This window comes from Solenopsis invicta, chromosome 12 (assembly GCF_016802725.1).
Source record: "Solenopsis invicta isolate M01_SB chromosome 12, UNIL_Sinv_3.0, whole genome shotgun sequence".
In the NCBI taxonomy this organism is placed as follows: Eukaryota; Metazoa; Arthropoda; class Insecta; order Hymenoptera; family Formicidae; genus Solenopsis; species Solenopsis invicta.
Window position 1 is genome coordinate 10,473,015 of NC_052675.1, and position 14,393 is coordinate 10,487,407.

Genomic DNA, 14,393 nt, shown 5'->3' on the forward strand with positions numbered 1-14,393 from the left:
AATTTTAATATTTTTAGAATATTGAAGTACTTAAAAAGCAAATCTTCACCAACACAGATCATCGCTTATCATGTCAATGATATTCTTTTAAGGATATGTCAATGACATTCTTTTAAGGATATAATTAATGTAAAAAATAAAATGTTATATTATCTTCTTATCATCCAACTCAACATCGCTTTAATACTGTTTTCGAAGGTTTCTTCATTTCTGATACTGAAACAGAAGTGTACATACATCATATATAAATAACACATATATTAATATATAAATAATGCTGCCACTTTGATGGATTTTTATCTTAGTTGAAGGTTTTTTGTTTTTATTAGAGATTCTTAGAAGCGTAAAGATTTATAACTTTTTAGTGAAAAAATGGAAATATCCTATAAATGTTTTGCATCTGTAAAAATTTTTGATAAAAGTAAAATACTTAAAAAAAAAATCCGCCAACATGAAAGTGTATTATAAAGTGTATTTTTTCAGCAGAACTTTTTGTACAGATGAAACTTTTTTTCTGTTTCTTTAATGGGAAAAGAAAAGGAAAAACAAACGTGCATGAAATTCAACTCAAAAGTTGCCTGTAATTACGAGAGGTCTTTACCTTCCCTTTCTTGTATAATTTCCTGTCTTCTGTTTTTAAGCTCGGGGGGCAAATTATCGATCATTCTGTCAATAAAATTATCTAAAACTAACGACCTAATCATCGATATTACTGGCTTCCTGCAGACAGGACAATCCTTCCGCTTCCTATTCCATGATTTTATGCAGTGATGACAGAATGTGTGTGCGCAATTTAATGTCGTTGCTTTCACAAATAATTCTGAACATATGGCGCACGTTAACTGTTCATCCATAATATCGCTCACTTTTCCAAGAACACTCTCCTTAACATTAGTCTCTAGAATATTTTGACTCAATTCAGTTAGATCTATTGTATCTATTATTTCATATTGAGGAACCTCATATCCATCGTTCAAATTTAAGAATATACAGTCTGATGTACTTGCAATAGTTTCATTTGATGTACTTGCTGAAAAGAAAATGATTCACTGTAATAATTGTCAAGCGGAGAACACTCATCAAAAGCCAAAAATGCTAGAAAAAGATATAAAAAAATAAGCTTATAAATGATCGTTTTGTATTTTCCAATTGAAAAGCATACTTAAAAAATAGCATTGTATACATGTGTAAAATATATTTAAACGCACCATTAAATATCACTTGCGAAGTTTCTGCTTTTGCTTCCTGTTCCTTTAAAGCTTTCTCTGTTTCTTTTAATTTCTCTTGCAACATATTTTTCTCATTCAATAATTGGGCCTGAATATCTTTTTCTTCTTTCACCTTGTTTTCCATCATATTTCTCCATTCTGCTTGTTGTTCTTCTCTCCATTTCTCCATTTGATTTTTCATTTTTACTTCCAACGTCTCTTTCTCTTGCTTACTCAAATCCAATGCTTCTTGCCACTTCTGTTTCTCTTCATTTAATGTCACTTCGAACTTCTGCCTTTCATTTTCCAATTCTTCTAATAATTGAGCATACATTTTATTCAAATGTTCCTCTTGAGAATTACATGTTTTTATTTTATCTTCTAGTATTGAAATTTGTTTTAATAAATTCTCTTTATCATCTTTTGCCACAGTTTGTTGCAACAACAAATTTTCGTGCTGCTGCTTTAGTTCGACTAGCTCCTTTTGTTTTATCTCAAGCTTATCCTTAAATTTCTTTCGCTGGCAGTCCTGGCTTTCGGCGAATGTTCTCTGCTTGACAAGTACAGTGTCGAGTATCTTTTCATCTATACGTGGCTTCTTAATATAACGTTCTCTTTCGGTAAGAGTAAATATATATTTAAATGCTTCGTTAGGACTAAATTGTATAATATCACCAGGACAAATATTTTGTACTTCCCCAGAACCAACCACAACATTATTGACAAATGTTGAGGTAGAACTTAAATCCTTAATTGTCCATTTATCTTCATCTTCGCATTTAAAGACACAATGTCTTCTAGATATAGCGATATCCACTATAATCTCGTCATTGTCTCTTGCACGTCCAATTTTAAACTGTATAAAAAAAAAGATAAAATTATATTTCTATACTTTTAAGAAATTTGACAAGCAGCATTCTAAAAATATCTTGAACATGCGTTTAAAAAAAACATTTATTACGCATACAGAATTTTTTTAAGATTTTACAATAGAATAAATGTAGTTGTAAGGCAGAATGTAAAGAGTTGCAAAGAGTTGTAAAGAGTTGCAAGGCATAGTTGTATGTCCATTTCTACCAATGCAAATCAGCTTTGATCTTGGATTAGCTTGCTTTCTATTTTTTTTTCAAGTTCTAAGAATAAGAAAAATTGAGGTAGTTTATTTTTGTTGATAGAAATGGAACTATGCTTTACAATATTTCACAATCTCTTACGACTTACAACTACATTGCTGCAGAATGGCTGCATGTTACTTACCTCGTTTTTGTTAATATGTATGCACTCATTCGTGTCGATTTTTATTAACACAGGTTCAAGAACCTTGGGCTCCTCGTCACCGGCTCTTTTCGAATTCTCCATCATTTTGTAGTTTTCTACATTAATTATGTCTGAAACGATTTGATCAAAGCCTGACTGAGCCTGACATACTAAAGTTCGTGTTGTCTTGGCACTACTTGGCACTGCCTTGCGATATGCAAGCTGTGAGATTCAAACGCTATCAAATGGCCTGGTAATGTTTTCACGGGCTACAATTCCAATAATTCGTTCTTTTAAACTTAATTTGAGAAAACACAATATATCGCGACAAACAACATGCTTTGGTTCGTTTGAATACGGCAGAAGAAAACCATGTGTTGCGTGTATATACTTCATAGATACGAATCGACATTGAATGTCGATAGGCGAGACCTCTAGCGAAAAGAAGTGACATTAGTGGAAAAATAAACGCCCCAAATTTTTTTCACATCCCAAGATAAAACTCGCATTTTTTTCACATTGGGTTCAAATGTGAAAGAAAAAGAGAAAAGATGAACCACGAAAAAACGTTTTCAGATGTGGAAAAAGAACAAACATTATTGTTGAAAAGTTCTTCGCGCTAACTATGAAAAGATATATATAAAGAACACGAGCAAAACACAATTTTGGAAAAGTAATTCGTGTATTCTTTATTAAATTGTACACTTTGAAAATACATCTGTCTTATCGACTAATTGTTTTAGTGTTTTTACATATATAATTTTTTCTTCATGTAAATATAATAAACAATTATTTTATGAAACATTAATGACCTATGTTAAAATAAAAAAAAATAGAACCAAAAACAAATGAACCCAGAATCAAAATGAACCAAGAACTACTAATAAATCAATGAACAAAAAAACGTTACAATAAAATAAAAAAAAAATAAATTTAATCAAAAACTATTTCGTATTATCTTTAAAGCTTATAATAGAATACTCGATTTTCTTTCATCTTTCTAGAGATGGAGATTTAATAAATTTGGATAACTTTAGTATCTTTAATAAAATCTACACACTTTCTAGATAATTCTCTGTTTATTTGTGGAATTGACTACTGGATTTTTCAGCACCTCTGTTGAATTTTCTTGACATACATCATTTTCCAATGTAGATTCATCAGATGATAGGTTTTGATCAAATTGAAAACTTCATGATAATGCAAATGTTAAAAAAGTCCATGATGATTCAAATAAGATTTTTCAACATTTGCGTTATCATGAAGATTGTAATCCTCAATAGCATCAAGATTTTTATTATTTGCTTATTGAAGAATTTTCCAATTTGGCTGTTAATTTCTTAAGTTGAGTCTAAAAAATACAGACATTCTACATTAAAATATCTAAATAGTAAAATGATTTTATATTTTCTGCCTAAAAAGTTGGATATTTGCCTCTAACAATGTTGCTTTAGGCCACCTACGACATTCTGATAAGTCAATCCTTAACTCCCTAACTCGCTTCTTATACTTTTTCTTTAACTCCTTGAGTTCTTTCACCTTTGCGATTAACATTGTTTGAGTGTAACTGAAAGTCAAATTTACATTTTATTTTTACATGCATATTATTAATCTCTATATTAGATCAAACAGGAATGTTTTTAATTTACTTCAAGCTGTTCTCTCTATGTCGTGTTTTTTCCACCTGATTATTTTTCTTTTTCTCAAGCTTCGACTTCAATTCAAGTTTCAAAACTCTTCTCTTATATTCATTCAAATCTGCATTTACTCGCTCTAACCTTTTGTACTTATTCTTGATTATTTCAAGCAAGAATTTATCTTCTATTTCTTCATTTATACATTGGTTCTTAACGTAATGCCCTCTCTCAATAAGACTAAATACATATTGAAACCTTTTGCAAGGAGTAAATTGTATGATATCACCAGGATAGATATTTTGTACTTTGCCAATACCAACCACAACATTATTGACAAATGTTGAATTAGAACTTAAATCCTCAATCGTCCAATTATCTTCATCTTCGCATTTAAGGACACAATGTTGTCTAGATATTAAGAAATTCATTATAATCTGATCATTATCTCTTCCACGTCCAATTTTAAACTGAAAAGAAATAAAATTATAAGTAATACTGAAGGAGACGGTCTTCCTCACCGATTTTGATGAAATTAGGCTTATTCGACGCGTTTTTACATGAAACTAACAAATCTGGCAAAAAAAAGTGTCGCTTTGCCACGAGAACCGAGATATCAATCATTAAAGTTAGCGATTGTACAGGTTAGAATATCAGTCATCTCGGCGTAATGTAAAGAACTGAGCATGCGCTATGATAGAAATTTGCACAAAATTTGAAACGTTTCTTTATTAATAATTACATCATTGTATATTTTATTCCTCCCTCCCTGTTAATTATAAAATATATTATACAAATGTTCAATAAAAAGTAGACATTGTGTTGGATTAAAAAAATTATTAGTTTTTGTGCAATGTAGATTTTTTTTATTAAGGCATGAAAACAATTTATTTTATAAAATTAATTAATTTAATTAATAGACACATTCCACTTACAAATAGATATCTTGAAACGAGGTCTACATATGTATTGCTCCCTCCACATGAGTGGGGGTGGGAATGGGGTGGACCTCCCTTCGTGTGGAAAGTCGCAAACTCATGTGGAGGGAGCAATACATATGTAGACCTCGTTTCAAGATATCTATTTGTAAGTGGAATGTGTCTATTAATTAAATTAATTAATTTTATAAAATAAATTGTTTTCATGCCTTAATAAAAAAAATCTACATTGCACAAAAACTAATAATTTTTTTAATCCAACATAATGTTTTAGCAAATACAAGCAAGTGTAGTAAATGTGGCAGTGATATAATTATTAATAAGCATTTCAAATTTCGTGCATATTTCTATCACAGCGCATGCTCAGTTCGTTACATTACGCCGAGATGACTGATATTCTAACCCTAACCTGTACAATCGCTAACTTTGACGATTGATATCTCGGTTCGTGTGGCCGAGCGACACTTTTTTCTGCCAGATTCGTTAGTTTCATGTGAAAACGCATCGAATGAGCCTAATTTCATCAAAATCGGTGAGGAAGACCGTCTCCTTCAGTATTACCAAAAGAAATATTTATTATGCACACAGAATTTTTCTCAAGTTTTCTACAATAGCATAAACATGGGTGTAGAGTTGCAAGGCACAGATGATCTATTTCTACCAATGCAGCTCAGCTTTGATCTCGGATTAACTTTTTTTTTATTTTTTTCAAGTTTAAAAAAAAAAATTGAGGTTGCAGTCTATTTTTGTTAATAAAAATGGACACATAACTGTGCTTACAATATTTCATGATATCACAACTACTTTATTGCAAAATGGCTGCATGTTGCTTACCTCATTTTTGTTAATACATATGCACTCATTTGTGTCATTTCTTATTAAAACCGGTACGAGTACTTTGGGCTCCTCGTCAAAGGCTCTTTTCAAATTCTCCATCACTTCGTAGTTTTACAGATACATTAATTACGTCTGAAACGATTTGATCAAAGCCGTGGCCTGACTGAGCCTGCACTAAATATTGAAGTTCTTGCTGTCTCAGCACTTTGTTTCGAGCCGTTACGTTACGTGTTCGGACGTATGTTCATTACTAAACAATTTTTTTCTGCAGAATTGCTGATGCAATCATTATTATAGCTTTATGTTACGCGTTAATTAGATCTTCGATTCCACTTTTATACTCTTAAAAGCTTACTTTGATTCAACAAGTAATGGTCATATCGTTGCTTTTGCTTTCAATGCCTGGGAACGAGTACCAACAAAACAAAGAAGAAAAAGAAGAAGCACTGTGCCTCGCAATATGCTATGAGATACAAACGCTATCAAGTCTCGTAATCTTTTCGCGGGTTACAATCCCAATAAAACTCAATTTTACATAAAATGTATACTATGTAGGCTTGTTTTCTATTCCTGCACTAGACTCACTAGACTGCACTGGAACGTTCCTTCTTGTTTTCACTAACTTTCAAATATATATCTATTTCACTTTAAGTGCACACTAATTCAGGGAGTTCAGGAACAGAAAACAAACGGTATAACATAAGATTTCTGGACCAACAAACATGCAGCATAGTCGTCATATTAGGCTTGTTTTCTATTCCTGCACTAGACTGCACTGGAACGTTCCTTCTTGCTTTCGCTAACTTTGAAACATCTATCTATTTCATTTTAAGTGTACACTTATTTAGAGAGTTCAGGAACAGAAAACAAACGGATTGATTTACATAAGATTCCTATTGGTCATATCGTTCTTGGTGGTTTGGTGGTCAATAGAGTCCTATATAAAGAGAGAAGCAACATTGATGTCCGAAGCTCTGATTGGTAATCTGATTGATACTTGATTGGCTAAGCGAGCAGCCATATTGTGACCACAGCTGTTTGTAGAATGATACGAATGGTGTTTGATGACGTTAGAGCGGTCCCAAAATGGTGGTGGAGGACTCAATTGGATACTGAAGGTTGTGGTGGGGGTTCGATGTCGCTTCTCTCTTTATATAGGACTCTAGTGGTCAACGTCCTTATACTATAAGGTCTGTTCGCGTCGCATGCTCCAAGAGCACTTGGGCCGGTATTCATAGTCGAGTCTTATTTCAAGATTGTCTTAAGTAACGTCTTGAGATGCTAATATGGCTCTCTGATTGGTTGATGGCATCTTAAGGTGATGCTTAAGACGATCTTAAATATAAGAATCGACTATGAATACCAGCCTTAGATCACTTTTATCACCAATCACAGCATTAGAACTAATGCTGTGATTGGTGATAAAAGTGATCCAAGTGCTCTTGGAGCGTGCGACGCGAACAAATCTTATATCTTACTATACTGCTGGGTTGCGTTCAGAATGAACGTCTAGGTCAGTCTAGGTGCACTCAGACATCATTCTACTCTTGTTTAACATTCGGTAAATAACAAAGATAAAACGACTTCTGGGCGCGCCCGGACGTTCATTCTGAACGCACCCCTGTGGGTGTGTTCAAGAAGACGTTATTAGCGCTATAAGCATCATTTATCTTTATTTACAACTAATAAATAAAGATAAAAAACACGAATAGCGCTAATAGCGGTCTCTTCGAACGCATCCTATGCATTTTAGGCAAGTTTTTTAATTCATCGATAGATCAGTCGCATTATGCGCACATGCAACTTTGTTTTATAAAAGCTGCATTTGCGCATAATGCGATTGATCTATCGATGAATTAAAAAACTTGCTTTTTATGTAGAATATGGGTTTAACTCTTCGAACTTAATTCGAGAAAACAATACATCGCGACAAACTTTGATTTGAATATGATAGAAGAAACTGTGTGTCGATGTATATACTTCGACGAGAGTTCACTTAATGCTCGCAACATTTGCGAACATTTGTTCTTGCTTAATATTTGATAAGGATGAAATGATTTCAAGAACGTTGCGAGCATTAAGTGGAATACGCTCTTCGTAGATGTAAGTTGACGTTGAGTATCGACAGACGTATCTTCTCTGATAAAAAGAAGTGACATTCACGGAAAAATAAATTCACAGATTTTTTTCACACCCCAGGACTAAACTTGAATATTTTTTTCACATTGGAAAGAAAAAGAAAAAAGATGAAGCATACAAGAATTTCAGTTTTGATGTGAAAAAAGAACAATCTCATCAAAAATTTTTCGCGTTAACTGTAAAAAGGTGTACATAAAAAATATAAGTAAAACATAATTTTAGAAAAATATAAAATAATTCGTGCATTTTTTTATTAAATTATACGCTTAAAAAATACATTTATATCTTATTAACTGATTGTTTAGTGTCTTCACTTATATAATTCTATTTTTTTTTTTTCATGTAAATATAACAAACAATAATTATTCTATAAAACATTAATGCCACATAATATTGTTGTAAAGTTAAAAAAATAAATTGAATCAACGAACAAAGAACTACTTTGTATCATCTTCAAAGCTTATAATAGGATACTCGACTCTTTTTTGTCTTTCTCGAAGATCAGATGGAGATTTAACAGATTTACTTTGCACTTTAGTGTCTTTAGTAAAATCTACACACTTCCTAGGTAATTCTTTCTGTTCATTCGTAAAATTCACTACTCGCTTTTTCGGCACTTCTATTGAATTTCCTTGACATACATTATTCATTGTTACAATATTGTTTTCATCAGATGTAGGTTTTGAATCATCATTGGTTTCTTTAATACTCGTGTTATCGTGAAGATTGCAATCTTCCATAGTGTCAAGGAGATTTTTATTATCATTTATTTGTTGAATATTTTCCAATTTGGCTTTTAATTGCAGAATTTCAGTCTAAACAATACAAAGATTCTATATTAAAATATCTTAAATAGCAAAATATATTTTCCTCTTAGAGAGTTAGATACTTGCCTCCAGAGATGCTGCTTTAGCTCGCCACATACGAAGTTGTGCCGAGATATGTTGATTTGCTTCATTTTGCTCTAGCAACTTTCTGGCTTGCTTCTCATTCTCTTCCTTTAACTCCTTGAGTTCTTTCCTCTTCGTGGTTAACAACGTTTCGGCGTAACTGAAAGTTAAATTCATATTTTACCGTTACATGTATATCGTACATCAATCTCTAAATTAAACAGAAACGTTTTTAAATTACTTAAAACTGTTTTCTGTAAATTGTGTTTCTTCCATCTGTTCATTTTTCTTCATCTCAGCTTTCAACTTTTTCTCAAGATCGAAAACTCTGCTCTTATACTTATTCAGAAGATCTTCATTTTCTTGCAATGTATCATACATATCAGCTTCCCATTGTTTGGTCACTTTGAACTTCTCTGCCCTTAATGTACTGAGTTCGGCTGTTTTTGTATTCAATGCTCGCTTTACCTCATTGTATTTATTTGTGATTACTTTTATTTTATCCATCAGTACCTGTCGACGATCTTCAACTTCAGCAAATAAAGAATTTCCTAAAACATTAATTTGGGAAACTTGGAAATAATTAAATATTATATTTCAATATTATGAAAGTAGTGATCATTGACGCAGAGTTGTGTGATTACTTTTTATGTCAAAAATCCAAGATCCAGGTTCAAATCTAACTAATCAGAAACATCTGACTTTATTCAATTGCTACCTCTTGGAAGACAATGGCAAACCACCAAGAGTATCTTACCATGAGAACATTTCTAAATTAGACCATTTGAAATCAATATTTTAACTATAGGTTCCACATATCTATGTAAATTATAAAAAGCGCCCACTATAAAAATACACTGAGAGATCACCACATCTCTAATAAGAGATTAAGGACTGCAATGACGATATAATTATCATCTTACCTTTACGCGTCTCGCTAGCAGGAACTATATCTGGTGATTCCAATTCCATAAGATTTGCAGCTAATTCTCTAATAGTTTCCTGTGCTTCTTCATATTCTTCGGTTTTCTTAACCAGTTGTAGTTTTGTGCTCTATAAAAATATTTTTAATTAATTTTGTGTTGCCATTATTGATAAATACAAATAAGAACTTGTTAATTTACTTTCCAAGCAGTATCAAGCTCATCAATATGGGCTTCCAAGATTGAAATTTGATTTTTCAATTCTTTTTCAATCTCTTCTTTTTGGTTAATCTTTTCTGTATTATCTTCGAGAACTGAAAAATATTTAATTTGTTCTGCTTTATACTGTGCTAAACTGTCTTCCAGAGCAGTTTGGCAAGAAAGTCGTTTATTTACCAAATCTTCATATTTTTTTTGCTCTTCTTGCAATTTCTTAATATCCATTTCACTTTTTATTAGGTTTGATTCTAGAGCTTCAATATGATCTTTATATTTTCTTTTTTCGATTCTGAACCTGAGACAACATATAGTTTTATTATCCAACTAATAACTAGTATGTAAAAAAATCTTGGAAAAATAAAAAGTATAAATATGTATCAAGCATTTAAAATATAACCTTTTACCAAATTTAAATAACAAATAATGAATGAAAACTTTATATAAAATGTTTTATTTGTGAGTAAAAACTAAAAATGATGAAAGTAACTGCTTGTATCCATTTTGGGTTGGTTTCATCATCTTCGATTAGCTTAATGAATCAATCAAATTTAATAATAGTCAATTGTAAAACTCAAAACTAATTATCTATAATTTTTTAATTATTTTAATTAATAACTTAATTAAAGTAAGGTATTGTATTTTACATAAATTATAATTTGCAGAAAATAGACAAGAAAAACAAAATATGATCAATTTTCAGTTGACTATTTTTATATTTAATCAGTCCATCAAGTTAATTAGAGATGTTGAAACCTTTGTGTGTCTAATTAATTTTTACAAAGAAATATCCTTACATTTCTTCCCTCGACTCTCGCTCATGTTCTACACGTTCGGCGTGTTTCTTGAACTTTATATCAGCATTCTCATAAGACTCTACAAGATCTTTTTGGAAAGCCTCGTTAGTTTCCAGTTTGCGTCGTAGATTGTGCAACTCCTGCCGGAGGTTCTCGTTTTCTTGCTTCAATCTTTTGTAATCATCATCCATGATCGAGTTCTTCTCCAAAGCTTCTTCAATCTTCGTATCATTCGTACTCTCACAATTCAGTTCTGATGTGTTGGACATTTCGCGAAACTCCTTTCTGTGATCAAGCTTTGTATTTATATCTTGGCTAAAAAAATTGTTTAAAAAAATGGAGCTGTGACAGCTTGAGAGGTTACGATGGGTTACGACAAGTTACAAGCGTTACAAGTATTTGACGGGTATTTCAAATTTATCTGGAGTCTTATGAATCGTCAATTGGAGTCATGTGTGGTCATGTGACATACTCTGTGATTGGCTGGCATCATATGCGAATTTTGCATTGCGACGCCAATGCGTTGCTACCAGAACGCAAGCCACCGTTGACTCTTCACGACCAATGGCTCGCGTCAACGCATTGATGTTACAATGTAAAATCCATACATTAATGCCAGCCAATCACACGTTAAGTCATGTGACCCATTGGCAAGGCCGATCTTCCTAAGCTGCGGTTAACGCTACAAATGCATAGAACTTATACCATTTATTTTCTGTTCCTGAACTCCCTGAATTAGTATGCACTTAAAATGAAATAGATATATATTTGAAAGTTAGTGAAAGCAAGAAGGAACGTTTCAGTGCAGGAATAGAAAATAAGCCATAATATATTATAAGTTCTATATACAAATGCTTCGAAGAGTTTGATTAGCCAATCAGAACAAAGAAATGTCTGAAAGGAGAGATAGGAATGATTGGGTACACCATTTTGGTTAGACTGGTTCCGAAACGCGATTGGCTGTTCTGTCGATAGTTACGATGCTATTGGACGTATAACCTGTTGCTGACTTTACTCTGCATAGGTGGCATTCCATTCTATTATTTTCAATATTTATGACTATATCTGAATACAAATATAGGAATGGATGTTCTACAATACTATAAAATTTGTAAAAAAAAAGTAAATAAATTGTTGAAATTAACTCATTGTCTTAGCGATTTCTAATATAATAAAATTTTTCTCATTTTATTTCCATATTAAATATTATCGCTGCAACTGGCTTAAGTATTTATGCGATATTTCAAGAATCTCACTTCGATATATTTTGAATAATCGCAGTTAATTATGAAATTTTTAATCTCTTTTGAATTTTAAATCTTGTTTAAATTGAAAATAAGTGTTGTTTGATTAAAATTAATACAAATATTTTTGAAAGTTTGAATTGTTAACGCATCGTGTTATTATATATCGATATTTTGATCAATGTGATTCATTTCTACTAAATAATGTGAAATGTGATAACACATATTGGTCTTTTCGATAAAATAGCGAACATTTTCCTTAAACTTTTTAAAACCAGAACAACTAAATTATTTCTTATAATTTTGTTAGTACTTTCTTTGAATTAAAAAATTGTTTAAATTGAACAAATAATTTATTTATTTTAAAAAAGGTTAATATTGTTATTTCAGGAAATCAAATAAATTTTTACTTTTCTTAAAGTATTACTTTTCTAAAGGTATTTTTACTTAATCTGAAAAAAAAAACAAGTTAACGTAATAATTATTAATTTAAACATAACTTTTCTCTAGGTGTACACGTAATGTACATTATTTATATTTTATGCGTAATGTGTTCAACCCATCGACATACAGAATGGACTGCTGATGACCGTGGTGAGGGTAGAAAGACACATAGAGTGAGAGGCAGACAATACGAAAAACGTTCTCTGCGTTGCTGGGGCCACAACAACCAATCAAACTTAGTAGACAGAGAACGAACGTTCTTCGTATTGTCTGCCTCTCACTCTCTGTGTCTTTCTACCCCCACCACGCTCATCAGCAGTCCATTCTGTATGTCGATGGTTCAACCCTGATTAAAATGTTCTCATAGATTGTTTTAGATCAAATTTTGATTAATTTAATGGACGATTAAATTATTAAATAATAACTATACTGTTTTGTTTGGCTAGAGTTAACGTTTTGAAAAGAAAACTCAGATTAGAAACAATGAATTATATTTTTGAAAAATTTACTTTAAATATCTTTACCGATTGGATTAATTAATTCGTCAAGGGTTAATCGAAATTGCCCATAGGAAAAACTATTGATGGAGAATAGACGTGATAGCGCGTGTTGAGTATTCGCCTAGGCGTATTCCTCTTCCCCTCCCCAGCATCGCTCCCACCAGCGGCGCCTACTTCTTTGGAGTCAGTGGCTTGTCGAGAAGGAGCAACAGGCAACAGGCTGACGCCACTCGCCTTGGCTTGGGTAGGCTTGGTGCTTCGGAGCGGGATCTGACACCACACGCGGCGACAGGGGAAAAGAGAGAGAGAGAGGGAGGGAGAAAGAGAAAGAGAGAGAAAGATACCGCTTTTTCCCGTCCGGAGGCTCGTAGCGGAGTTGCCAAAGCTGCGGCATCATTAGTGCGACGCAGGTTGTTGCCAGATCGTCGCCAGCCAGAGTCAACGTAACGCAGCGACCGAGGTATCGGAGCCGTTCGTTCGTTCGGAGCAGCAGTTCTCGTACGGAGACCGGGACGGTGAGGTCGAGAGAGCCGGGTGTCGCCGCGACTCTTCGAGAGGAGAATAAGCCGTGCGTCTCCCTGCTGCTTCCCCTCCGCGCGCTGTTCCCCGTCCCTCCCCCCCCCTTCGTGCGGTCGCGTCGTCGGGTCGCGCTCGTCATCTCTCCGCTCGTGACTTCCTCGTGCGTCAAGTGCTCGTCGCTCGACGCCCTCGACGGTACCCCCTCACGATCGCCCCATCGCCGGCCGCCGCGTTCTCGCGGTTCACCAGGAACGTTCGCCATAATCCAGACAGCTCGTGTTTTGCGTATCATGTTCCTCACCGCCGCTGCCGCTGCCGCGCCGTCGGCGCCGTTGTCATCGTCGACGTTGTGCCCTTCACGAGTGGCGTAGTAACATCAGGAAACGGTGGAGCGCGAGGACGACGAGAGTGATCGTATCTCCGTTCCGTCATCTATCAATCTCGCGCAGACGCGCATCTTCCACGCAGGGGATCTTCACAGGGGACTTCCTAGAAGACCTGGGATATACCACGTCCTCGTTTTTCGCGTTAACGTCGCGCGTTATCGCTCGACTGCTAGGCGAGCGCTGGTGGCGAGTGTGCTAGGCGGGATCTCTCTCCGAAGGATCGAGAGAGCGCTCTCTCTCTCCCCTTCCCTCCCACTCTCTCTCTCTCTCTCCGTTTCTCTTACTCTTTTTTTCTCAGGTCTCGTTTCCTGTGCTCTCGCATTCGTCACGAATCCACGCAGGTAGGGCGGCGAGCCGCGCTCCGTCGGATCGGTGAGAGAAGAGAGAATCTCGCAGTCTCGAACGGTGTGGGCCACCCGTAACACACGCACGAAGAGATCGACGAGCGATCGAGGAGAGCG

General features: G+C 34.2%; 4 protein-coding genes across 5 annotated transcripts in view; all 4 read right to left on the reverse strand.

The window, feature by feature from the left end:
* LOC113004279 (enhancer of rudimentary homolog) overlaps nucleotides 1-14,393 on the reverse strand; it is a 202,537-nt gene that overhangs the window by 7,331 nt on the left and 180,813 nt on the right. The window lies entirely within an intron of this gene.
* On the reverse strand, nucleotides 150-2,891 carry LOC105199742 (E3 ubiquitin-protein ligase RNF8). Its single transcript, XM_011166963.3, has 4 exons — nucleotides 2,466-2,891; nucleotides 1,209-2,064; nucleotides 602-1,030; nucleotides 150-216 (listed from the first exon to the last, which is right to left on the reverse strand). The coding sequence occupies exons 1-4, from the start codon at nucleotides 2,568-2,570 to the stop codon at nucleotides 170-172; spliced, it is 1,437 nt and encodes a 478-aa protein (XP_011165265.1). The 5' UTR covers nucleotides 2,571-2,891; the 3' UTR covers nucleotides 150-169.
* LOC105199741 lies at nucleotides 3,129-6,483 on the reverse strand. 2 transcript variants are annotated; one of them, XM_039455800.1, is made up of 4 exons: nucleotides 5,872-6,483; nucleotides 4,244-4,569; nucleotides 3,900-4,032; nucleotides 3,129-3,816 (listed from the first exon to the last, which is right to left on the reverse strand). In XM_039455800.1, the coding sequence occupies exons 1-4, from the start codon at nucleotides 5,971-5,973 to the stop codon at nucleotides 3,763-3,765; spliced, it is 615 nt and encodes a 204-aa protein (XP_039311734.1). In that variant the 5' UTR covers nucleotides 5,974-6,483; the 3' UTR covers nucleotides 3,129-3,762. The 2 variants fall into 2 exon arrangements, with proteins under 2 accessions (XP_039311734.1, XP_039311733.1); XM_039455799.1 differs by having other exon boundaries at nucleotides 3,488-3,816; nucleotides 4,115-4,569; nucleotides 5,872-6,143.
* LOC105199738 (protein Spindly) lies at nucleotides 8,230-14,234 on the reverse strand. Its single transcript, XM_026130435.2, has 7 exons — nucleotides 13,372-14,234; nucleotides 10,840-11,124; nucleotides 10,028-10,340; nucleotides 9,827-9,956; nucleotides 9,145-9,454; nucleotides 8,907-9,063; nucleotides 8,230-8,828 (listed from the first exon to the last, which is right to left on the reverse strand). Exons 1-7 carry the CDS (start codon nucleotides 13,836-13,838, stop codon nucleotides 8,451-8,453), a joined length of 2,040 nt encoding a protein of 679 aa, XP_025986220.2. The 5' UTR covers nucleotides 13,839-14,234; the 3' UTR covers nucleotides 8,230-8,450.